Raw genomic sequence first — 25,341 nt, forward strand, 5'->3', positions numbered from 1 at the left:
CTGTGATCGGTGTGGAAGGGGTGCTACAGATAGCGAAGGAGGATTTTGCTATGAGGGCAACACCACCTCCGATGGCATGGGTGCAATAGGCCCTGAAGATGGTGTGCTCTGGGGGGTGGCACGCGCAAGCTGCGGGCTAGAGGAACTATGTAGCCAGGACTCAGTGGTGGCAAGCAAGTCCAGGTCGTTGTCTAAAATGAGACCATAGATTTCAATCGCATGAGCTCCTAATGAGCCGACATTGATGAGTGCACACTTGAGTGAAGCAGTCTGGGCAGCGGGTGTAGGGAGCACTGAGCTGGGGGAGGAAGAAGAGATCTGTTGCGGGCGCCCATTCCTATCCTTCTGGAATAACCTGCAATTGGATAGGAGAAGCCCAGCAGTGCTGAGTTGAGTGAGAATGTTCTGGATCGTAATTTGTGGGTCCTTTGTTTGCCAAGTTGTGTGAGAGAGAGGTGCGTTAGGTGATCTGGGTGTGGATTGTAATTTAACAATGGAATGATGCGGCAGCATTCTTAGGGCACACATCAGTCTTTCTTGGCAAGTGGTCACAGTATTGCTAGCTGATGCAGTTATGTGGACTGCAGGTGGTGTGTGAGAGGTGGAGGGGGAGGGTTTGGGTAGCTCGTGCTTATAAGCGAACCGCGTGACAGTAGATGGTTCAGTAGGGGAGTACCACGAGTGCAAGTGCTTTCGGGCGCTATGCAATGATGAGCTCAGCAGTGCTGGAGGCAGGAGAGAAGTGGGTTTGGAAATGAGTGGGCTTGGGTAGCGTGTGCAGGTAAGGCAGGGAGTGCAGGAAGGTCATGATAGTGAGCTGATTCGCTGGCACCTGTGCGCTAGCAGTGGCGTGCCTTGGCTTACTAGATAGGTAGCTCTTAGTGATGATAAGGCAGTAGGCAGAAATAGGGTGGGTGTAATGTGTGAAGCATTATCCAATATGATTGGGTAACAATGGTTGGTTGCGAAGGAGCTGACATAACAAGCTGGCATAGGCTGCGATAAGTGGCCTGCTTACTATGCGAACGGAGCCGTGGCGAAGAATTCAATAATGCATAGCTAGGTGGAGTAGCGTCAAGTGAGGCATTACAGATCATTTGTGGAGGGGAGGACCCAGCATTTTGCCCATAATTTATTTATTACGAGCTGTTCCTCCTCTTGTCTTCTATGAGGGGATTCTCTGACATACCTCCACCTACTGACACAACAACCTGCCCATCTTTAATCTTTACCAACTTCTAATAGCCCCCTTTGAGATTGAGGTCTTGGCTGCTGCTGCACTAAAGTTACCCTTTTGCGTAACAATATCTTTGTTGTTGGAAAACTTTCAACAGGGCTATTTAGAATCAATGAAGCATGAATGGTAAAAATGTATGCATGGGCAAGTATGGTGATTACCCTTCACCATCAAAATAAATATGGGGTGGCGTGAGAATCTTCAGCGTAAAAGACTTGCGAAATGCTTTTATGAAGTATATTCAAGTCATTAATTTGTTTGACGGAGAGAAGGGCTGGAAGGTAACGTACCCTTCCACCGTTCCTTTCCTCTCCACCATACAAATACCCCATCATTTATATCTGCATGGATTTTCATGCCGTCGCACATGCTGGGTATTCCTATGGAGTCTGTTGGGCTTTTGAAGCAGCAAAAAGCATTCAGCCTCCATAGGAATCCATTGTAAACGCTGCCATCCATATAATACATCCTCTATTTCTTTGGATGTGAAGTGGAGGAGAAATCTCCACCTAAGTGCTGGAAGTATTTTATCCACTTTACTGCAGTGTAGTTAAAAGGCAGCACATCTGTTATTGCCACCTTACTCCCATGTGCACCACACCACTGGACTTGTAGTAATGTCTTTGTATTTTGGCCACATGCATTGTATGTATTTATTAACCAGCTGCACCTCCTCTTGTCTTCTATGAGGGATTCTCCAAAATACCCCCCCCTACTGACATTTTACAAACCTGCCTATCCATACCAACTTCTAATAGCCCCGTGGGAGATTGAGATCTTAACAGCTGCAACACTCAAGTTACCTTTTTGTGTAACATTGTTGTTAGAATACTTCCAGCAGGGCTATTTAGAATCAATGAAGCATAAATGGTAAACATGTATGCATAGGTATGTATTCTGATTACCACTGAACATCCAAAGAACCACTGTACAATGAAGAAAAAAAAAAACTCTCGTTCCTACTGTTACACGGTAACTTCATAAGAAAAAATGCTATGTCTTACAGATAGTCTCTCTATTACAGGTATGAAAATCTTACTCATTTAAAGATTTTGGAACAGATACAGCTTTAATCTACTTTCACATTGCACGATGAAGCAAACTGGATCATGTTCAACAAAAGACATAGCTGGTAGAACACATGCTTTGCAGACATGTACACTTGTCAATTTGATTATTATTTCCATTTAATTATTTTAAATAATATGTACACTTGCACACAAATGGTTCGCATAAATATGACTTATTTCTTGCTAAAGGTTCTCGAGTCCATTGGCACTTAGCACTTCTCTAGGAAGGAACACAGTTCTGAAATGTGTGGAAGATTATATGGCGAGCGGCAGATGATAGAGGAATGATGGCAAAACAAGAAGTAAGGACGAGATGTCATCTTCAACTATGCTCAGTACCAAGCTGTCGCATATTTGAATATCATAGGTTGGCAACTGGGTGAAAGACTATGTAAGACTGTGCAGCGCACAGCAGAGCGAAGATTGTCTTTTTGCCAAAGTTTCCAGACTGCTCCAACCTGCGGCACATGGCCTTTGTTTGTTAACCCAGCACCACAACCATCTTCATTGCATACTTCCCAAAAGATTGATATATTAGCACACCTCCAGGGTTTGGTAAATCTGAAAAAAACAGCTAGCAGTTGTTTCAGGAAATGAAGGCTTGCGGCTCCGGAAATTGAGATGCTCTCTAAATGACGGTCCAGTAGCAAAGAATCCTGCACGATGTGTACCAATGCATGTCGATGCTTTACTAATTAGGTTTACCCATACCCTCCCCGTACAAGGACACACAGCAGATAACAACAGTAACAAAAACACAATAAAAAGAAAAGTGCAATTGACCGGAAATGGAAAGAGAACAACTGCCTGTGTCTGTATTGCGGCAGGTTAGTGATGCCTGTTCAAAAGAATATGATCAACTGTCAGTCTGTATCGCAGACCTCTTGACAACGCAGCTACCATGCACTTGTGATCGCTGACCAAGAATCTGCTGTGTGATTTCTATGTGTACTTGAAACAAGACCACGGTTGCAGTGATTGATGACATCACAGATTCAGGTGAAGACATGAGCAATGAGGTTTCCAAGAAGTATCTACAACTCTTAACCACAGGAGTCAGCATTCAGATGAGCACACAACTATCACACTGCTCATTGCAAGTGAAATGTCCTTAACAGTGCAAGGGGCTGTATATCGCAAAACTCAGGATAAACTATTGTTGATAAGCGTTCCCACAGACACAATTCAGTTCCTCCCAGGCGGGACAGGTTGCTATATTAAACACCTGTTGAAGTGATAGCAAGTATTGTAGCAACCAGCTTAGTTTCCAGGTTTCATGTACAACACACCAGGAGAAAGCAAAAACGTGCTCACTTTGCTAGCTCCGGGAGTCCATTTTTGTTCAAAAGCACCACAGTCTAGTGATGCATAAGAGCGATGAACAACCAATACATTTGGCAGCTTCCACTGCTCCTACCAGTGAAGCTTCCTCTTCATTGATTCAGATTCTGTTGCCTCTGCAAACACTTTGCATTAGGTCCTCTTCTCAGTAGACGGAGTACAGCTGATGTCCTGGGCTTCCTTTATATACACCCTGTCTTAAAGCACCTTACGACGAGTAACTAATTCTGATGCCTCTGCAGCCGTACACCCTGGTGTAGGAGTTGTTTTTACCAAAGTAAAAAATTGTGTTCTCTCCTAGAGGCCATTGCTATTTCTGTGGCAAAGCGGTGGTTTTGTAATTTCCACTACAGCTGATCGTGACTTGTTGAGAAACCTTGGGGCACGGCGCAACAACCTCTGCGCCTCAGTGAAAGCTTCAGTCAATTCTTTTTTCCACTGGATAAACTCGGGATCACTCTGAGAAAAAATATACACAGGAGAGACTATTTAACGAGAAGAAAAACATAGTACAGAAAAAAAAAGAATTCAGGTTCATGCAAATGGCAGATTTGGCAAATCTGACCCCTTTCCACCAATGAGAGCTACCACCACCAGATCCTCTGAATTAAATTGAAATATAATGCACTCCAAAGTGGGGAAACATTTCATTATTTCCCATACAAAGTGGGCAACCATTTGCCAATTATCTACTTTTAGAATAAAATGACAACATTTTAAGTACGATGTTTATACCATAGCGATTTAATTGGAGACAAAAGTCTGTCTGGATTGTTCTTTCAGGTGTGTTGATATTTTCCTGTGTTAACTTATACCAGTTGAAGGAGTGTTTAGAAAGTTCTGGAGGTGACTATGTGAATATTGTCCGATAGGAAGAATGTTATGTTTGGGAGATTGTGATAGCATACATTTTGGGGGAAAAGTTTTGAAATTGTATACATAATACCATTGTCAAAGTCACACACTAGAACAATGGAAAACAGTGGCCTATAAGCCTCTTGTGAAATGCTAACATCATGACAATAATGTTGGTTAATTGTTTCCAGATTACAATGTTAAGCACTTACATTCCACAATGCACTTTTGTAAGTCATCGAAAAAACAAAATAGTGCGTTGCTTACCTCGCACTGAAGTACAAACTGTTTCCCGCCTTTAATTCTCAGCAAAATACACTTCTTGTCTTTTATCTGAGTCTCTTCCACTGATAAAATCTGTTCCATAGTCAAAAGGTTTTGCTGAATCATAAAAAGAAAAGATATGAGTTATTTATGTAATAAAATACACATTTGGTAAACAATTTTCCGTCAATAATTCATCAGGGAAAACTAAGCTTTTCAATAAGCAACACAAAGGATCTCTTGGTCTATCTAGATGAGGTTGGGAAAGAAGCACAAATAAAAGTTGCAAGCCTACCGGAAATACACACATTATATTTGAGATGTCACTCTGAAACACATATGGGGTTTGGGAATTTTGGTTGTAACTGTGATACATAATAGTCATGTTTTACTTGGAAACAAAGAGGTTTTAACATAGAAGGTGATTTGTGAAAATCCCATTCGAACAATGGACCCTTGCCTTAAAAGTCAGAGTAACAGTGCTGAATTAATATGCAAGGAAGGGGAACACTTGATATTGGCATTATGGATGACATTGACTATTTTATGCAGGCAACTATCGAACAGTGAATGGTTGCATATCTTTTACCAACAAAGTATAGGGGTGGGGGTTGTGTTTACGTCAGTACCAAAATGACCAGAAACTGTAGTAATCTAATATATTTTCTGTGTATTTGATATTAAAAGCATACAGGCAAATTTCTAGTTACTGAGATTGGAAAGTTTCTATAGGTCTTTACACAAGTACTCTGGAGATGGTTTATGTATGATTTTCCCAAGGATTATCTTTATTCTTCTCAATCACTGATACATCATACACCCATTTTACCCAACTGATCTGAAGCTCTCAAGGGGTGTTTTGCATTCAAATTGGGATAATTCCAATTCTCGCCTACCTGACCAGTCTACCAACAGATCCTGTGCTAATCACAAAATATGTTCGAAAGTAAACCCCATCGATATCTCTTGAACCCCCAACCCAGAAACATAGTGACTCCCCAATACAGAGTGACTCCCCAATGTTAAAATATATGCTTCATAACTGACTGCTGGTCTGTACATGTTGACAGTGTAGAAATGCAAGGCCATCCACTTCTAAATGAAATAGATAGCCTTTTCTCAACTAAGTGCTTGTGTAACAACTTCCCACAATCAATATTGAAATACCAGGACTCCAGACATCGCCATTCTGAACATGGATGGAAAACCAAATTGCTGGGGGATGTACCTATCACTGATAAAAACAACATACAATAAAAAAGTTACCCCATGCATGGTCATGTACCTACTGTTACATATTACACTGTGGAGAAAAAGAAAAGCTTGAGTACAAGATCGCATCTTTGCAATTTACTTTACTATCAACTGCAGAAATAACTTCACAAATGGTATGAAGATACAAAAACTGGTCTTAATAATTTTGACGACTGCAAATTTCCTCTCTACCCCACTCATAAATCAGGAAAAATTCTTGATCTAATCATCACACGGATAGCCATCCTGAATTATGACCTGCCAATCAGAGTTGACTGGTCATATCACTAAATTCCCACTTTGGCAAAAATACTATCACAAATAATACTTCTTGATGTTCTTTCACAAGCCAAGACATGGAAAGTACACATTAGCAAGATAACTCACCAATCCCTTTATCACATTTTTTCCTGCTACCAAGTAAGAGCGAATTCACCCCAACATATGCATCCAAAAAGAGCAATGCATTGAAATTGCACCTCATATCTGCTAGACAATGCTTTGCTTAATGATCAACTCAATCTGGCTGTTTGGAGGCTACGAAAAACTCAATGCCCCTTTTGTACCAACAATATCCTCGATATGTTTCCCAATTATGATCTGCAAGTAAAAAATGACACTTCTTCAGACAAATATATAATGCTTACACATCAATAGAATCTCAGGCACTGGCATCAATAATAGACCTTTAACTACAACTCATAGCACTGAACAACACAACTATCATTAGCATGGAAGCCCACAGCAGAATCACACACAAACAGATTATAGCGATGCAAGCTAACATGTGCAAGTTCACAGATAACCTAATTGAGGTGGAAGACAGAGTGAGATGAGTAGACGAGACAGCTGACATAGCGTGCCTTCTTCAAGTGCAGGGCAAAATGGGTGCAGGGTGGCATATAATGACCACGAAGACTGCAGCAAGAGAGTTGATCTACACAATTCTGGCTTTCCAGGAAAAACAGGGGCTGGGAATGTGTTAATCTTTCTGGAAAAGTGGAGACCTATAGCTGAACATATACACTTAAGATTTATAGAGAATTGAGGATCAGACGTAGGGATGGGAATGACATTGAGAATCCTTGGGCAATGATTGCCTGTTTCCTATTGCATAATTGGGTTCTGCAAATCCTCGCTACAGTATCTAAGAGCCACGCTATGATTAAAGAATGCTCCTTTGTTATAGGAAGAACGAACCAGCAAGGATGCTGATCATGAAATACCAAAAGCGAGCTAATTCACAGGCCCAGGGGATATCAGAGTCAGTGATGGATATCATGCAACTGCAGAGTCTATGTGATAATTGAACACTAAATTATGTTGCTGGTTCAAACAGGCAACCATGCTTCATGCAAACGTTAATGGTTGATTACAAAGACTCAAATTGAGACAGCTGGTGGGGGAATGACAAAGAGAAAAAAATCAGATTGCCAATGAAAGAATCCCTGCCGGAATTGGCAGTGGAATAATGGAGACATCCAAACAATGTCCGAGGGATTGGTGGTCATAATGGTACATTGGCCCTCATTACGACCCTGGCGGAAATCGCAGTGCAAAATGCACCTTGGAGCACGGCGGAAAGCTGCCGATAGCGCCATGGGGGTTGGCGGATTTTCCGCCCCATTCCGACCTTGGCGGGGCGGTAAATCCCCATCCCCCATTTTACCCTTCCCCATTCCCATTTTTGCCCCATAGGGTATAATGGGAGTGGGGAAGGCGTTAATTACGCCACCTCAAAATACGGTGGCGTAATTAACGACAAGGTCCCGTAGCGCCATGGATTTCTCCGCCCGGAAAAACCAGGCGGAAAACGCTCCATGGCGCTACGGAATCTCGTAGTAGGGCGGACGGGTCCGCCGCGAATAACGCTGGCGTAAACCCACTCCGCCAGCGTCGTAATGAGGCCCATTGTCAAAATAGGCAACTACCATGATGAGGAAATGCCGTTAGGTGGAAAATGTCATTCCTTTCTGGGTCCAGAAACGAGATGACTGACAAGTTGCCCTGGTAAGTACAGGTTGTCTCCTGCACCTGAGCAATTGTGGCCTATAATATTCACAAATGGTACTCACAGAAGCATGGAGCATGGGATGGCCATGATTGATGACCCACGTTTGCTGAAAAGAAGTATTGAGAAAAGGGGAAGGAATGAGGGGCCAAAGCCACCACCATGTAGGAGTTGGGCAGTCCACAAGTTTGTAATTTACTGGTGAAGACTGAGTTTGCAACAGCTAATTTATTACAGTGTGGATTGTGTGGATTTGCTGCATGGAGCCGGGTGGTGGTGCGCAATGTCTGCATCGACCTCCCTTATCCGTGTTGAGGTAAGTAGAGAGGCTCAAACCCACATGGAATTCCACCTGTTTTTTGCACCTGCAGAATACAAGTGGAATCCATTTGGGTTCATGGGTATGCCATCTACCATTCTTAAAAGTTGGCATACACATTTGTTTTGTTATTCATGCTAACAGACAAAATTACATAGGGTAGCAGTTATTTCTCCATCCCCCATCTTCAATGTTATTTCTATGTTAGACCGTGTGCATATGGATTATACTAGTGGGTGCAAAGTAACTAGGGTCACATGGTGGTCCAGGTGGATGAGTTGGGGCAATCCTAGGCCATTACCATATGCACATATGTTGTAGAGTGCCCGCTCTAATGCTACATATGATAATGTTCTAGATATACGTTTCTTTACATTTGTTGGTAAACAATATGTACCATTGACTTTCACATGGTCACATGCCAAATTCTGATCTATTCTGCTTACAACGCGCAAACAAAATGACATCTCAAAATCCTCTTGACAATTGTGTCTACAGCATTACGAATTCAGGTCAGTTGTGTAGTTTAATCACGGTTACCTTACCAGTTTATGTTTTTTTTTAGAAATGCGCCAGGGCTCCTAAATGAAAAAATGTTATCACAAAGCATCAAATTCTCATCAGTTAGAACACTGAGTAACATTAATTCCGAATTATGTTTTTTTCTTGTAGATATTAAAATGCAGCAGCAAGTTCCAGCCAAGACATTGCTCTGTAGCATGGGCTTCTTGGAAAAAAATGGCATTTCACATTTCTGTAAACGTCTACTAGTTCAGTCTCCCGATACTGCAAAGGCACATAACACACACAAAGCTTCTTCGCCTTCTTTTGAGTCAAAACAACACTTCCATTAGTCTTAAGTGAATGCTTGATAAAAGACATCAGTGATGGGAAATTGTAAATGCTAGAATTGTCTGACAAATTGCTACATGTGGACGGGGTATTTTGTAATGCGCTGGTGGAGACTGAGTTTGCACCAGTAAATTAAGAATAGTGGGCCTCATTCCGGGTTTGGAGCTAACCATGGAGTAATTAGCTCCATGGTTGCCTCCAAAACCGTCCCAAATCCGGCATGGTGAATGGAGTAATTACCAGTCCATTCCAGGGTTGGAGGGACCGGTAATTCCCCATTCACCTTTTGCCCTTCCCCATTCTCATTTCTGCCCCATAGGGCTCAATTGGAATGGGGAAGGAGGTAATTACGGCACCGTAAATTACGGTACCGTAATTACCTCCGAAGTACCTTTGCGGGTCCCATACTTAACTCCTGCTAAAAGCAGGAGGTAAGGAAGGACCCGCAAAGGGACCTCAGAATACAGAGGTAAGGGATTACCGGCATCGGCACCCTTACCGGTGCCAGTAATTCCTTACCTCCATCCTCGGAATGACCCCCATTGGGCCTCATTCCGGGTTTGGAGCTAACCATGGATAATTAGCTCCATGGTTGCCTCCGAAACCGTCCCAAATCCGACATGGTGAATGGAGTAATTACCGGTCCATTCCAGGGTTGGAGGGACCAGTAATTCCCCATTCACCTTTTGCTCTTCCCCATTCCCATTTCTGCCGCATAGGGCTCAATGGGAATGGGGAAGGAGGTAATTACGGCACCGTAAATTACGGTACCGTAATTACCTCTGAAGTACCTTTGTTGGTCCCGTACTTAACTCCTGCTAAAAGCAGGAGGTAAGGAAGGACCTGCAAAGGGACCTCGGAATACGGAGGTAAGGGATTACCGGCATCGGCACCCTTACCGGTGCCGGTAATTCCTTACCTCCATCCTCGGAATGACCCCCATTGGGCCTCATTCCAGGTTTGGAGCTAACCATGGAGTAATTAGCTCCATGGTTGCCTCCGGAACCGCTCCAAATCCGGGATGGTGAATGGAGTAATTACCGGTCCATTCCAGGGTTGGAGGGACCGGTAATTCCCCATTCAGCTTTTGCCCTTCCCCATTCCCATTTCTGCCCCATAGGGCTCAATGGGAATGGGGAAGGAGGTAATTACGGCACAGTAAATTAAGGTACCGTAATTACCTCCGAAGTACCTTTGTGGGTCCCGTACTTAACTCCTGCTAAAAGCAGGAGGTAAGGAAGGACCCGCAAAGGGACCTCGGAATACAGAGGTAAGGGATTACCGGCATCGGCACCCTTACCGGTGCCGGTAATTCCTTACCTCCATCCTCGGAATGACCCGCAGTGGGTTTTATGAGAATGTGCTTCATGCAGCTGGGTGGTGACGCATAAACTCTGCATCCACCTCCCTTATCCTTGTTTGGGTAAGTGGAGAGGCTCGAAACCGCATCGAATTCCATCTGGTTTTGCACCTGCAGAATTGAGAAGAAATCCATTGGGATGCATGAGTTTTCCATCTGCCCAGCACATATTTTGACATCTGCAGTTGTTTTTCTGAATTATGCTAACAAGCTTAATGGCATGGGGGGACTGCTTATACACAAGAATAAAGTGCAATTGATGTTTCAATCCAAAACAATGGCCATTGTATTTTGTATTTGTATTATTTATTGAGGACATTGGGCTTTAGGGCTAACTTGAATGTTGGGGGTGTTTTTAATGCCATGGAAAATTAGTTCCAATCGAGGTGACAACAAAGTAGAAGGAGCCGGCATGAGAGGGTGCACAGGGCAGCCAGGGACAGAAGAGACGGTCCATGTGAAGGGTGTAAGGTTGAGAGTAGCTGCAGATCAAGGCCTGGTGTGGGGACAAGCCCATGAATAGATATGAATGGATATGAAGCCAAGAGGAAGAAATGTGTTGGATAGCCTGTGGTATGCAGGTGGTGGGTAGAGGTGGGAGATGTTCTTTGGAGATTGTAAAAGATATGGGTGGTGAACGGTGGTGAAGTTGAGGATTTGACATGTGCAGCAAAGGGGTAGCAAAGGGGTAGCAAAGGGGTAGCAGGAAAGACGTCAGTGGGGGCTCATCTAGAATTTAAGGCAACACAGTACTAGGGTAGAGATATATGTTTGAATGTTTGAGTGGTAAGTGAGTAGGGGCAGATATTGTATTGTGGATGTTAAGAAGATTGCTCAACGCAGCATATTAAAAAGCCCTCCTTGAATCCACTTCAATATCATGATAAAATACTCAAGTACCGCTTTCAGTGGGGACAGGACACTGTGGGACAGTGTTTCCACAAATAGCCACAAGAGAGACCGTACAATAGAAAGTCTAGTGCCACAAATAACACAGATAGTGAAGAAGCAGGCCACCTACACTGAGGAGATTTGGAGGACATGCCGGGAAATGTATCCGCATTATGTAGAAGTGCTCAAAGAAGCTGGCACGGTCTGCATCAAGCTAAAAGAAAGGGCATTGCTACCCCGGATGAAAGACTACCCACTTTCCAGTGAAGCAGATAGGGGTATCTATCACACGCTTCTCGCATTATGGCAACAGGCATCATATAATACAGAGATCAACATCCCCATGCAACATAGCCATATACCCAATCAAAAAGGCAAAAGGAGGGGGCCTGGAGATTTATACAGGATCTCTGCCCCCCTGAAAAATGTGGTAGAAGCTGAGTTCCCACTTGAGCCAAATCCAGCATCAATAATATGTAATGTTCCAACAAATGCAAAATATTTGACAGTGATTGATTTGAAAAATGTGTTCTTCTCCAACTCATTGTATCCCGACTCCCGATATCTCACTGCGTACACGTATCACAGGGTCTGATTTGAACACACAAGATTACCACAGGGGTACTTTGAGTCCCCCACTGAGTTCATTAGAGTAATCCAGGTGGATTTAAGCAATTTGCAGATACCCATCACAGTGATACAGTACTTAGACGACCTTCTCATATGTGATGTGACGGAGGAGCAGTGCAGGAAAGATTCTATAATTATTTTGATCCTGCTAGCAGAAAAAGGGTACAAGGTAGACAAAGAGAAGCTACAGTACTGTCAGACAGATGTGGGGTACCTGGGGCAAATAATATCAGCAGATGAGCTTAAGATAACACCAGAGAGAGTAGAAGCTATACACAGAACACCACTGTCCCACATGTTACAAGAGATGCAGCAAATTTTGGGATTGTGGAAATACCGTAGAGCCTGGGTGTTCGATTATTCAACATTCACAAGGCCCCTCCTCCAGGCACTTAAAGAAGCACAAAAGGCTAAGAGACCCATCAAATGGACCTCAGAGATGAAGGAAAATGTTGCCAAACTCAAAGAGGCATTGGTCCATGCCCGAGTATTGGCAATCACAAATTATAAAGATAAATTGTATTTGTTCTCACATTCTGACAGCACAGTGATGACAGCTGTCCTCACTCAGAGAAAACCACAGGAGCACAAGCCCCCAGCATATAAGAGTGGCTTGCTGGATCAAATAATACAAGGGCATTTTCCATGTGAACAAGCACAGAAGAATATGTTCACGATTGCACATCTTACATGGGCAGGGTAGAATGGAACCCCAAGTGCAGGAGGAGCCCATATAGTGGGGAGACATGCTCTTCATTCACAGGTTTTCAATGATAGATTTGGGCACGGGGTTCTGGCATACAGGTGCTGCACTAGTGTACCATCATGAGGGAGAATTTTGTGTTTGGTCCTGAATGTGGCTGCCAGGTCATTATTTGGCATAGGTGGCGGAATTAGTGGCCCTAGTAACAGCATTAAGAATGTCAGAAGGGCACATGAAAATAAACACTTTTATTAACTTAAATGTGAGGATGGTTAAACACCTAACCTGCCCTATGCTAAGATGGGATTTCCCGACCTGAAAGAAACTAAGGAAAGTCTGAGACAACAAGTTCAATTTAATAGTCTGTCTGTGTCCAAAACCTATCCTTGCCCTCACAACTAGAACAAAAAAATAAGGATATCAAAGTCAAAAGAAATAATGTTTAACTTAAAGTCCTGAGCTTCTCCCCAGCACAAAGCTTTCTCTCAGATCTCCTTCCCCAAGCATAAGAAAATTCCATAAAAAAGAGTCTTAAAGTGACCTTATCCCAGTTCAATGCAAATATTTCAGAACTAATCCCGGGGTTCCCTTACCGAAGCTTTAAGTAATACAAATATAAAACAAGGGGGTCTTGAGACTGTGTTCCCAAGACAACACTTATAGTCCCTCAAGTCTCCAGGTTCCCTTACCCAAGACTTCAACCACTCAGATAGGATTGATAGGCTAGGACAAGTATGCATGAGGAACACCCAATTGATGCTGTGTCTTTATTTAACCATTAACTTGCACAATTTTTGGATTGGTAATTTATATGAATGTGTTTTTATCAATGGAAGTGGGATGAGAATGATAAAAGAATGATGCATTTAAATCTTTATATAATATTTATATAGAAATGTAATGCTAAAAATATGTTTTAGAATATTTAATTTGTAATATGTATAGCATTTTGTGACATGTTTTTTGTTTGTGTGGAAAGTTATTTTAACTGTAACACATGAGAAATTGAAAAAGATAATCTCAGTTAGAAAATGGTACTGTTTTCAAACCGTTATGAGATTCCTGCTTCCAGGAGTTTTATGATCTTTTAGATAAGAAAGCAATTCCAGACCCACATTCCATGCATATTGCCCCTTTAGCCAGTGACGTTTCTAATGATCCTGGTTGTCTTTTGTTTTGAATATGTTCTGTGGCATTCTCTTTATTAATCATTTTATTCTGCAACATCTGTTGAAGATGTCTGTGGGACTTCCAAAGCTAATGCTTTGTCCCTCCATTGCATAGTACCATCAGTTAGTACAATAAAAGCTATCAATACCTGCATCTCGTGGTAGTGTTATTCATGTGTTAGACAAACATGCAACCAATTCACAAAAGGTCTAAGGGTGTGGATATCACAGATGTCACTTTGTGATCCATACCACCACTGTCATGTTTAAGGCTAAGTGTTGGGCCTCATCAGTGAAGTGCAGATTCAAATTCAATACCTGACCACAGTGTTTGAGGGTAGTCCATCATGACATATCCTCTTCCCAATAACGGAAATTCATTTTAACCACCAAAAAGTGATGGGTGGAAATATTTTAGTCAATCATAACCGCTGGCATTTATCCTGGGCAACTTCCTTTCCACTGTTTTTTTAAAAACTGTCTGCACCGTTACATGACAGAACTGTTCGACCACATCCCATTGTCATGGGAACATCATCAACCCCAAACTTAATATAAGACATTGGTAATGTCCATACAACGTTGTTTTGTGAGTTTATGAATGAATAAGCAACATTTACTACCATAACAACATGTAAGGAACTGTGTTTAGACCTTGCCATGCCAGAACACTATGATGTGCTCTGTACCCACTTGGAAACCGCGGCCCACTTCTCCACACATGCCATTGCATGGATCAGGTTGTTCCTAAGCGGCAGAACCAGGATGGTTTTCTCCACCTCCGCAGCGGCTGACCCAGATCCTATCACATGTGGCGTCCCCCAGGGATCCTGTGTCTCTCCGACTATGCAAAACATCTTCACAAAGCCCCTGTTCGATGATCTGGACCTTATGGGTGTCACCTACACAAACTATACAGATGACACTCAGATTCTCATCCCACTTTCGGGGGATTATGATCAGGATTTGGCCTTGGTGAACAGAATATACCTCATCATCCAGGCATGGATGGCCCGTCATGGTCTATGCCTGAACGATGACAAAACGGAACTCATCATACTGGGGAACACACAAAATATCAAAAGACTGAACAATGACTATTCATCATTTGTCATAGATGGCAACACCATTAAAGTAGCGAAAGAAGTAAAAACACTAGGTTTTTACCTCGACTCTTGCCTCTCCCTAACAAAGCAGGTGAATGCGATGGCCTCTTGCACTGCTTATGCCTATAAGCTAATTAGAGCAGCTAAACCATATCTATCCACCGGCAGCTGCCTCACCATAGCAAGAGCCCTGGTATTATCCAAATTGGACTATTGCAATGCACTATACATAGGGTCCAATAAACACACACTGCAAAAAATCCCAACCATGCAGAACAACGCCCTTCGAGCCGCCCTAGGAATCCCAAGAAGAAAGCATATCGCATATGTCAGAAAACATTCTAACTGGCTATCCACAGCTGACAAAATTAAACTCAAAACAGCATCATTGACTTTCAAAAGTATTAATGACCTAGCCCTCAAATACCTAACAGAAAGATTCAAAAGAAGAACTTCTAACAGACCTATCAGAGAAGCATACACCAACCAACTAGCTGTGCCCCCATTCAAGTTGAGCACAGCCAGAGGCACCAGCTTCCCTGTCAAAGCGGTCCAGCTATGGAACTCCCTCTCATCATCCTTAAGGTCTGATCAATCTTATCCACACTTTAGACTTAATTGCATTAAATGGCTCAAAGAGAATGACCTATAACTGACTAGACTAGAACTACTCACGTCTGACCCACCTGTTAATCTGCAGCTGAACGCATACCTCGTTCATCACCCCCACTTAACCCACCTTGCTCCTTGACATTCAATGTATACTGTGTACACACCCCTGTGTACAATCACCTGTGTATGTAACCATGTATATTGTCATCATTTACTGTTAATGCACCCTGTAACCTTCCTGAAATGTGTAACTGTAACATGTAAGCTTAAAGTATTCTTGAACACGCGCCCGGATACCCTCGGGTCTGGCGCGCGCTATAAATAAATAAACAAACAAACATACAAACAAATTTAATGCTACACAGGAAACATATATATGTTCTTCGCTTGCTTATGTACAGGGTAATCGAAAGTGGAGAAAGCACTGGCATGCTGCAGGCACTCTAGTTTGCAGCAGGTAATCTGTGTGTGCACACATCTGCACACATATTCACTGCATTAAAGTGTTGCATCCCAATTATGTGGGTAGGTGGCAGGTTTTGGCATGGCCAGCCACAGATGAGGGGACATGTTTGATTCACACAGTGATGCAGGTTCAGATGTATAAGTTGCTACTTTCCTTCACCTGTGCACGGTCTCCCCTGCGGCAAAACAAGTGCATGGAAATGTGAAGTGATGCCAAGGATCTTCTTAGTCCCCTGTGCAGCCTGCGGGAGGCTCACAAAGAAACACTCATGCTTGAATTGAAACATTTCTTTTTCTGTTTAACGTTTTCACCTGCCAAGCAGAGGTAGACCTTTTTGCAGTGATGGCCCCTATAAATCCCGGTACACCAAACGTGTTCACTGACCCCATGTGGCAGGGAGTTAACCCCAGCATCCTGCACACCAGTATTTGCACAACTAGGCATCACAAAAGCACCCAACAACTAAGCATGGAGAAGCTGGCTATTTTAAGTGACGGTGACATTTCTTAAAGATGAAATATAAAAGATGTATACTTTACAGCACATGCTAGAACAGTGAAATGACCTGTGTCTGTGAGCTTTTGGAATGAGTAGTGACATGCAATTGGAGGGTAAATGGAAACTGAAACTCACCCGAGATTCCCCTTCTCCCCTCCACTCCAGCCGGTTGGGAAAGAGGTAAAAGTAGCGCCGCTGCCACTGAGTCAAAAAGGGATTCCCCAATTTCAACATGTATCCATGCATGATGCAGTCCTTCCCAAAAGCATAATCTGAATGAAAATACATATTGAGAATGCAAATGTCTACAAGTCAAAAGCACCAATAAAACACATCTGACTGAAACCATATTCATTAATTTTAACACAAAATCCTTAAGTACCAGGCTATTATGCAAATCTATGCAAAAAGGACGAGCATACTCGTCCTTGGCTTTTAAGAGGTTGGTTATTTTCTGAAGATCAATATTTCTTGCTGAAAGAAATTGTATGCTATACGTTAGCTGTGTAGGATAAACGTTTTGGGATAAGGGTCGAAGCTGCTTTCCAATATTATGTGATTTTGTTGTTTGTATTAATTAAGCTCTGTAACAAATATACCTCTTATACATTTTCTGAGACCTTAATCGCAAATCCTGCATGTTCTCCCGTGTGTCACCTGACCCCATTTGTATTGATGACATAGGGACAAGGGCAAGGGAAGTCTTGGGTCTACTCAACAATCAGAGAATAGAGACAGCAAGAACTAACTTGAAGTTTGATCGTATTTTTCCCTCTTCATCTCATTATAATTTGTACCCTTGGTCCACTAACTAATCTCCCACTAACACCGTCAACAGATATGTTCTAAATACACTAGACACATCACGACTCAACCATTCACACATGGCAGTGTAATGCAAGTGTATCCAACATGACCTACTAATAGTTACAGAGACCTGGTTGCACCACGCTTGTGGACCCCTACTACCTCTGGCCATCCCACCATATTACAACATTATCAGATCCGAGAGAGCTATCACACATGGAGGCGGTGTGGCCATTAATAGCCAAATCATATCTGCAATTTAGATCCTGCCCTTTCGAAGATATAGTGGTTACAAACTCCTCTTAGCCAAACTCGCTAGTGACCAGAATACCACATTCAACTTCTTGGTCATCCACAGATCTCCTAATAGCAACACCCACCCAGACCTAGACATGCCTTTGATGCTAGCTCCCCTCATCAAACCTGATACCAACTGTATCATTCTAGGTGACATCAACCTAGGTTTCAATGACATGCAAGACTCTAAAGCAGAAGCCCTAAATACAACTCTCACAGACATGAACTTTATACAGTTAGTCAATGCCCCTACCGGTACCAAAGGACGAACTTTGGATTGGATACTTACGCTCAATTCTAAAATATCTATTGAGTCAATTGTACCCCTGGATTGGACGGACCACCATTGCATCAACTTCTCCCTCCCTAGAAAGGTGATAGGCCCTCTCATGACTAAGGCAACAGACACCTATGAAACAAGAAATACCCGTAAGTTTACTATTGAGAACCTAGCCCCCATCATAACTGACGCACTATCAGCCAATATGGTCGCTAGTAACAACCCTGGTCTCCTAGCAGAGACCTACCATTATTGCCTCACCACCACTATTGACATGGTAGCACCTTTAACAACCAAAGCATGCCGTTCTGACTAATGAAAGTTTCTGGTTTAATGAGGAACTAGTCTCACTGAGACAAACTAAAAGGTCGCTAGTGCATATGAACAAAAAATCCCCCACCACTGCCTTCAGAGCTGCCAACAAAATCTACAAAGCTGCATTTACTACCCATAAGGCTAAGGTATATAATATGCATATTAGTAACACAACCTCTAACTCCAAAGAACTCTTATCCATTCCTAAAGAACTGGAAAATCCAATCCAGCTACTTCACCTGTTAACTCTAGCAAGGAATGGTGCACAACCATCCAAAATGCGCTAGCTTCCAAAATTGAGCTACCACAAAAGAAAATCCTCACAAAAAGAAAATTCTTAGCTGAAAAATATGCACTGAACACCAATACCAATCTAAACAAAACTAAGGGAAATGTGAACATTAGTTTCCAATTCACTGCAGTGACACAGGATATAGTGGCAGGCACTATTTCTAAACTAAAAGCATCAAACTGCAAAGGAGATAACTTTCCTGCCCACTTAGTTAAACTCTGCGCCCCTCTCCACACCTCTATCATTACAAACTTTGTGAATGCCTCTTTCAATACCAATACAGTCCCGGCAAGCATAAAAGAAGCATGGGTGACCCCATTACTAAAAAAAATCTCTTGACGCAACTGTACCCACCAACTACCGCCCAATAACCACGGTACCGTTTCTGCTCAAAATTATTGACAAAATAGCTTACAATCAAATTCAAGTCATCTTGAACAAAATCAACTCCTCGGAGATAGACAATCCAGATTCAGGCCAAACCGCAGTACAGATACGGCTCTCCTGGATCTGAAAATCCAGATAGACACCATCAGGGACTCAGGTAAACTCTGCATGCTACTACTATAAGATCTGTCTGCAGCCTTCGATTTGGTTGACCACGACAAACTTTGCCCCATCTTAGCCAATGATTTCTGCTTTTCTAACGATGCCACCCTGTGGGTGAAATCCTTTTTAGCTGAACGTACTTCTAGGTAAAGCATTGGTAACGAGGTGGCCAATCCCATACCAGTCCCCATTCGGGTACCCCAAGTGTCCTGTCTCTCGCCCACTCTATATAATGCATATACAAAGCTCCTCTTCTTGGCGGTGGACACTATGGGTGTCATTTACATGAATTTTGCAGATGACACTCAGATCCTATTCCTATTTCAGGGGACTATGACCAGGATACCATTACTATTAAGAAGATATATGTAATAATCCAAAATAGGATGGCGCTAAACAGCCTCTGCCTCAACGATGAGAAAACTGAAATTCTCATTGTGGGGTCCCAAAACAAAATCAGTGCACTCCATTCGGACTACTCAGCTATCAATATGGATGGCACCCTGATCCCTGTAATGAAACAGGTCAAAACCCTAAGGGGTTTATTTGGACGCTAATCTTACCATGACCAGACAAATAAGCACCTTATCGGCGTCCTCATCCTACTTTTCCAAGTTGATTGCATTGAGTCACCAGCACCTCACACCGACAAACTGCATCACATTAGCAAGAGCGTTAATTCTATCCAAGTTGGACTATTGTAACATACTCCTTGTAGGGACTTCCAATGCCAACCTAGGGAAACTACAATTAATGCAAAACAAAGTACTTACACAGTAAGAAGCCTCCACAGAGTGGTCTGTTCTTCCCTAAACATACCTGGGACCCTTATCTAGGACATGGAGTTCCCCAGAATGTCTTGTTCATTGCCTTGACCCTATATTGACTATATTGACCCTATATAGGTCGATATAGTCTTTTTCAAACATTTCCACATAGCCATGTTTTTACATTTTAGGTTTCCCTCTTCATCCCTGCCCATTTTTTCAGTCTATGTGTTAGTATGCTACGTAATTTGTGCCCATTGTCAAAGTATTCGTGTCTCCGAAGGAACATACGTTTATGCCTTTTCTGTGCTGTGTGTGTTTCATATTTGGATAGGAATATGTTCTCCTGTAGAAGTATATTTCCCTGATACCTTGCATGTGTATAATCTGACTTGCTTTAATGCCCCGTTGCTATGTTTGGCCATGTGTCTCATTGCTTCCATGATATTGCTGCATAGCTAACCAGTGTTGTTGTATGTCTACCTTCAATGCTTACCAAGAAACGTGTTCATCTGCTATTGTGCCTTTGTTTATCCGCATAATATCTCTAATGTCTGAGCTAATTTTGTTACCTAGATCATCATCCTCTAGGGCTGTGGCATTCAGTCACTATCCTGTTCTTATGTATTTGCTGCTCATTCTGAATTCTACATGCCTTGATGGAGGCAGGCAGGATGCATCTAACCTTGTGCTCACTGTTGGCTCTGTCCTTGTTTTGAACAATACCAAATATTCACTGCATGAATGAACAATGTAAGGCTGTAAAAAGGTGCCTTTGCACAACTTCCTCTTCAATTGCAGTGTATCCTCAAGCCCTAGTGCCGCACCCTCTCCACTCCCAACCTAAACTGAGAGTGGCTGATCTCCTCCCTGCTGTTTCTTCCCTGGGTTGTTTGTAGATCCCTCTCCTTCGTTGTTAGCTCCCCGCTCCCTTGTATTGACCCCGTGCAATCTCCTTCCGCCACCATACACTCCCCCTATGGTTTGCAAACCATTCCGTTGCTTCTCAAAGTGAGGTCTGCGCTCAATGCATGCCACAATAATAATAATAATGATGATAATAATGACTGCAGTCAGCAATACAGTTAAATCCTGTCTCCCCCTCGGATAGAGTTGTTGGTATCGTTCCAAAGCTCATTCAGCATGCATCTGCTACTCACAGCTGAAGAGCAACTGCAGAGCCTGCAGGACATATTTTGGGGGAAATGCAGAGCATAAAGGGTCAAGTGCATGCTTCAAGTACCTGCAGGACTGGGGCAGGTCTTCTGTCCTGAAGCAAGAGAGATAGCGAAGACAATTTGCTTAGGGGAAAACCCACTTCGGAAAGACCATTCACAACCTTCAGCATTATTTAGTTTAAAAAAGATTTTGCTAAAGCATTTTCGTTTAACACTGGGAGCGATTGCTGGAAAGGGAAGAAGTATGATGGGTTTATCGAAGTTTATCTAATTCTTTTTTTTTTTTAAACAATCAGTTCTGAGCACACCTTTGGCAAGCATCATTTCCCACCATATGCCAAGCAAGAGCTTCTGAACTTAGATCTTTCCAGCCATTGGCAGCCAATAGAGAATCGTTCATCTCCCTTCCAGATTGGCCCCGCAAGGGTTAGTGCTATTCCACAGAGTGGTGTCTCCTTCCATACTTCAGTGTCTGACTCCTGCACCGTGGCTCTTCAGATAACGTAAGCTCCATCAGCCATCTGCGTTTCCAAGTACTACAGCCCTGCACATTTCATCTTCTTCCAACTCTTACTGGCACATGCATCTGGCAATTGGGCCTTGTGTTTCAAGATTGGGAGGTGGGGGGCTAAGCACTTAAACAAATATGAACACTACCAAAGTCTAACTTCCAAGAGACAAGGAGAGTACTTTTGAGTTGAGAACTAGCTAGCCAGCCTATTTCTTGCAGAGGAATGAATGAGGATTTTTGTTTAAACTGTTTTGTTTAAATACGGATCTAACACCGTGCTTTGGAATCTGTTGTAATGAATATACATCCTTCGGGTGAGAACACTCTAATGGTTACTTCGGATTCTATGCATCATACCAAGGGGTTTAGGCATGTTTGCACGATATATTGTTGGGTGTCCTGACCCACGTTTGAGCTATCATGCTGCAACATTTGGTGCTGTGGGCTTAGAAAATCCAAGATGGCCACAAAGCCCACATGTGCGCCAGAATCCAGGAGAACCACGCAGTTTGTGTGTACCCCAAAATGGCTGCCTAACTTACCACCCACCAGTGCGAGCATGATGGGCCAGAGTGCCATGAGTGGAATGGGTGCCAAAGGTAAAACAGCAGCGCCTGTTAGCTCAAAAACGCTTTAAAATTACCTTTGGTTTCTCTGAATGCCAGCTCAAAATACCTATTTTCAAACATTGCAACACATCCAAAAATCTCACTGAACACCAGCGGACATCTGGCAGAATGAAGTATGTGTGCATACAAAATCTGGGAAGATGAAGAGCCCAAAACAATGTTCATAACAAAACTGGCTGAGCTATGCATGTCAGCAGCCTAACTGAAACTGGATTAAAACCACCAAAATCGAAATGTTTAAATTAACTGAGTGACCTACTTTTGAGTGTCACATAGTTTGTAACTGTTAAAATGTCATAGTCTTGAACTTAGAATCAGCATTCTAGCTGCATATGTAAAAATTGTATTGACTTAAACTGGGGAACAAAAAGTGACATATTAGCTGAAACCTGGCTTAAGGAAACTGGAATTCTGCCAGACAGCTACCCCCGACAGGAGTGGGGGCTTGCCCAACAAATGCATTCCCAGGCCTGGCTGCATTCTGTTGCCCCTGCCAAAAGGAGGTCACACACTCGCTGATTGAATTACCAGGGGACTTCAAGAAACTAAACAAAGGGCCCAGGCAGATGGTTTATTGTGGGGGTCGTAAATGGCTTCCTTTTGAACAAAGCCCTTCCTTGACTCAGTCAGATGTTATATTGGGGGCGTCGTAAAAGTGGTTTCCTCTTGGAAGAAACGGGGAGGGGCAGCCCCCTCTGAGAACAGACTGAGCTTAAAGAAAGTGGGCAAACTGGTTTCTCAACCATGTGACCTGGGAAGACACACCCCTGTTGGCCAGAATATGATTTTAAGAAAGATGTATAACTCATGGTGCGGACTTGTCAAAATTATCTAAATGATACCATAATTCTTGTGATTTTTCTGCCCACATTTTAAGAGGTTTTAGGACCCGGTGGTATGATCTGGGGGTTTACGAGCGGAAAAGAGGTTGTTACTCTAAATGTATGCAGGTTAAAAATCTGACTTCCTTATTTAAATGCCCACATGCCTTGCATACAATTGTATAAATTTGGAGAAAAATCCGATATGGGGAAAGCTACTAAAAAGTGCAAAAAGTTACCATTTCTTTACCCAAGCCCTTAGAAACGCCAGGGTCGGAACAGTGCCTCCCATCAGTAATGCATGATGTGTGTATGCAATGACAAACAACTGTGTATCTGTGGAATATGTATTTGGGTCAAATATATATTTATGTGCAATTTGACAGGGGAGTGTCCTTTCTGCAGGCCATAAAACAGCATCACCATGACTCTCATTTCCTTTCCCCTATCAAGGAAGAGAGAAAAGCTTGACCAATGATCAGTTTAGAGAGGGGCTGGCTTAGTGATGCTGCGCACACACCCACTTTCAAAAGACATAAAAAGAGCCACTGGAAGCTAGAGAGGACATTCAAATCCAGTTGCTGCGGAGCGTTTTGCCGGACCACACAACATCCAGAAGATACCAGTTCCAGACTGACTCCAGCTACATACTCCAGAACCTAGAACTTATACTTTAGAACATAAATCAGAGGCCTAAAAACACAAGCTGAGTTCTCTGCAGCAGGCCTCAAATCATTGCAAGCTACTCACAGCCGGGCGAGCTGCTTGAATCCCTTGCCAAGAACTTTTGCTAGGACCAGTGCAGAGATCCAGGAGCCGTGCAGAGACCGCTGTATCCGGACAGACCAGACCAGTGCCAGACCAGACCAGCAGAGCAGAGACCAGACGCTGTGCGCAGAGACCGTCCGTGGCGAGACCGGAACCGAAGTCCAAAACCTGACAGATCCGTGGCGCGACCCGGACCTTCCAAATATATTGTGAGTACAGCTAGGACGGGGCAAAACCAAGTCTCTTAGTTTAAAGTAATATAATTCAATCTATTTAACCTAAGTAGAACTGACTCCTAACTGTCACCTGTCATTTGCAAAGCTGTCACCTGTCACTTTGAGCTTTTAAACTTTATATCCGAAAAACGACCCTTACAAAATCGTTCATATCTCTGGAACCGTTTGGGCTACGAACTTGGTTTAAATTTCCTCTGAAAGCTTAGAATCCTTATACTTTTTCCGCAATCTCGATTCACGCACTCGCGAATTTTACCGCGATTTGCGATTTGGTTAAAAATCCAGCCACGTGTAACCATCAGCAGTCATTTCTTTCCTTGCTAAAAATTTGTTGGCCTCTTAATCACCATCTCTGAATCATTGCTAAAGTGAGCCTGAACTCATCCCAAGTATCTCTCACTCACCCTGAACTTCCTAAAGGGAATTAAAACCATTTTCGGCATATTTTTCACTTCCTTGCCACCACATTCAAAGCACTTGGGCCGGTGTTTTAAAACTCATCCCTGATTTCTCTAAATTGCTGGGGGGGGGAGGGGAATTGAACTGAATTATATTTGATTGCATTTCTAAGAACTGTGTGCTCTCCTCTTCATCTCCTTACATTGCATAAAGGGGGGGGGGTGAATTGTCAAAGAAAAGTGATTGCTTGTTTTGTTGAAGTCATATCAAGTTATTTCTGTACTGCATTTATTCCACCTTGCATTTCCTTGAACCGTATAAAGCATTCTCTACCCCTTTATTCTTCTGTTCCTATTCACAAGTGTGCTACCTCATCCTCTATACTTCTCCTGCGTAACCAAATCAGTTTACTAGTAGAACATTATTCATTGTTGATTACCGCTCATATTCTTAAGTGTGATATTAAATATTAATTTATTATAAGAGTGTGATAGATATACCGTTATATTTCTCAAATAAACCTTTTAAACTTGCAAAACAGAACTACTTCTTGGCTCAGTGGGGTCAGGGGGATTCTAAGAGAGGGGTGTTATATAGGGGTAGTCATCCAGAACTCATGAACTGGACATAAAGATATAACAATAAGGGTTTCCATTCAGTATCCCAGACTAGGCATTGACTTAGCTGTAGTGTTGAATTGAATCTTCTTACAAATTGGGGGCTCGTAGCCGGGGATTCCGGATTAGGTCTATCACTTGTGCAGATTAATACAGTATGCTAACTGACAAGATACATACATCCGGTCGGATCACCACGCTGTGTTACGCTGTAAAGCACTCCTCAAAGGAACGCTC

At 42.8% G+C, this 25,341-nt stretch overlaps 1 protein-coding gene across 2 annotated transcripts in view; it reads right to left on the bottom strand.

Moving 5' to 3' along the window:
• Nucleotides 1-2,279: 2,279 nt before the first annotated feature.
• GRK3 (G protein-coupled receptor kinase 3) overlaps nt 2,280-25,341 on the bottom strand; it is a 1,763,027-nt gene continuing 1,739,965 nt past the window's right edge. The window contains exons 19-22 of one of the 2 annotated variants that reach the window (XM_069619380.1): nt 16,774-16,910; nt 8,897-8,932; nt 4,771-4,884; nt 2,280-4,107 (exon numbers count right to left, since the gene is read on the bottom strand). In XM_069619380.1, the coding sequence (XP_069475481.1) occupies nt 3,946-4,107; nt 4,771-4,884; nt 8,897-8,932; nt 16,774-16,910 (449 nt within the window). In that variant the 3' untranslated portion in view covers nt 2,280-3,945. The remainder of the gene's footprint in view (nt 4,108-4,770; nt 4,885-8,896; nt 8,933-16,773; nt 16,911-25,341) is intronic. The other variant, XM_069619381.1, reaches the window with a different exon arrangement.

This window comes from Ambystoma mexicanum, chromosome 10 (genome assembly GCF_040938575.1).
Source record: "Ambystoma mexicanum isolate Mex_15411 chromosome 10, UKY_AmexF1_1, whole genome shotgun sequence".
Lineage (NCBI taxonomy): Eukaryota > Metazoa > Chordata > Amphibia > Caudata > Ambystomatidae > Ambystoma > Ambystoma mexicanum.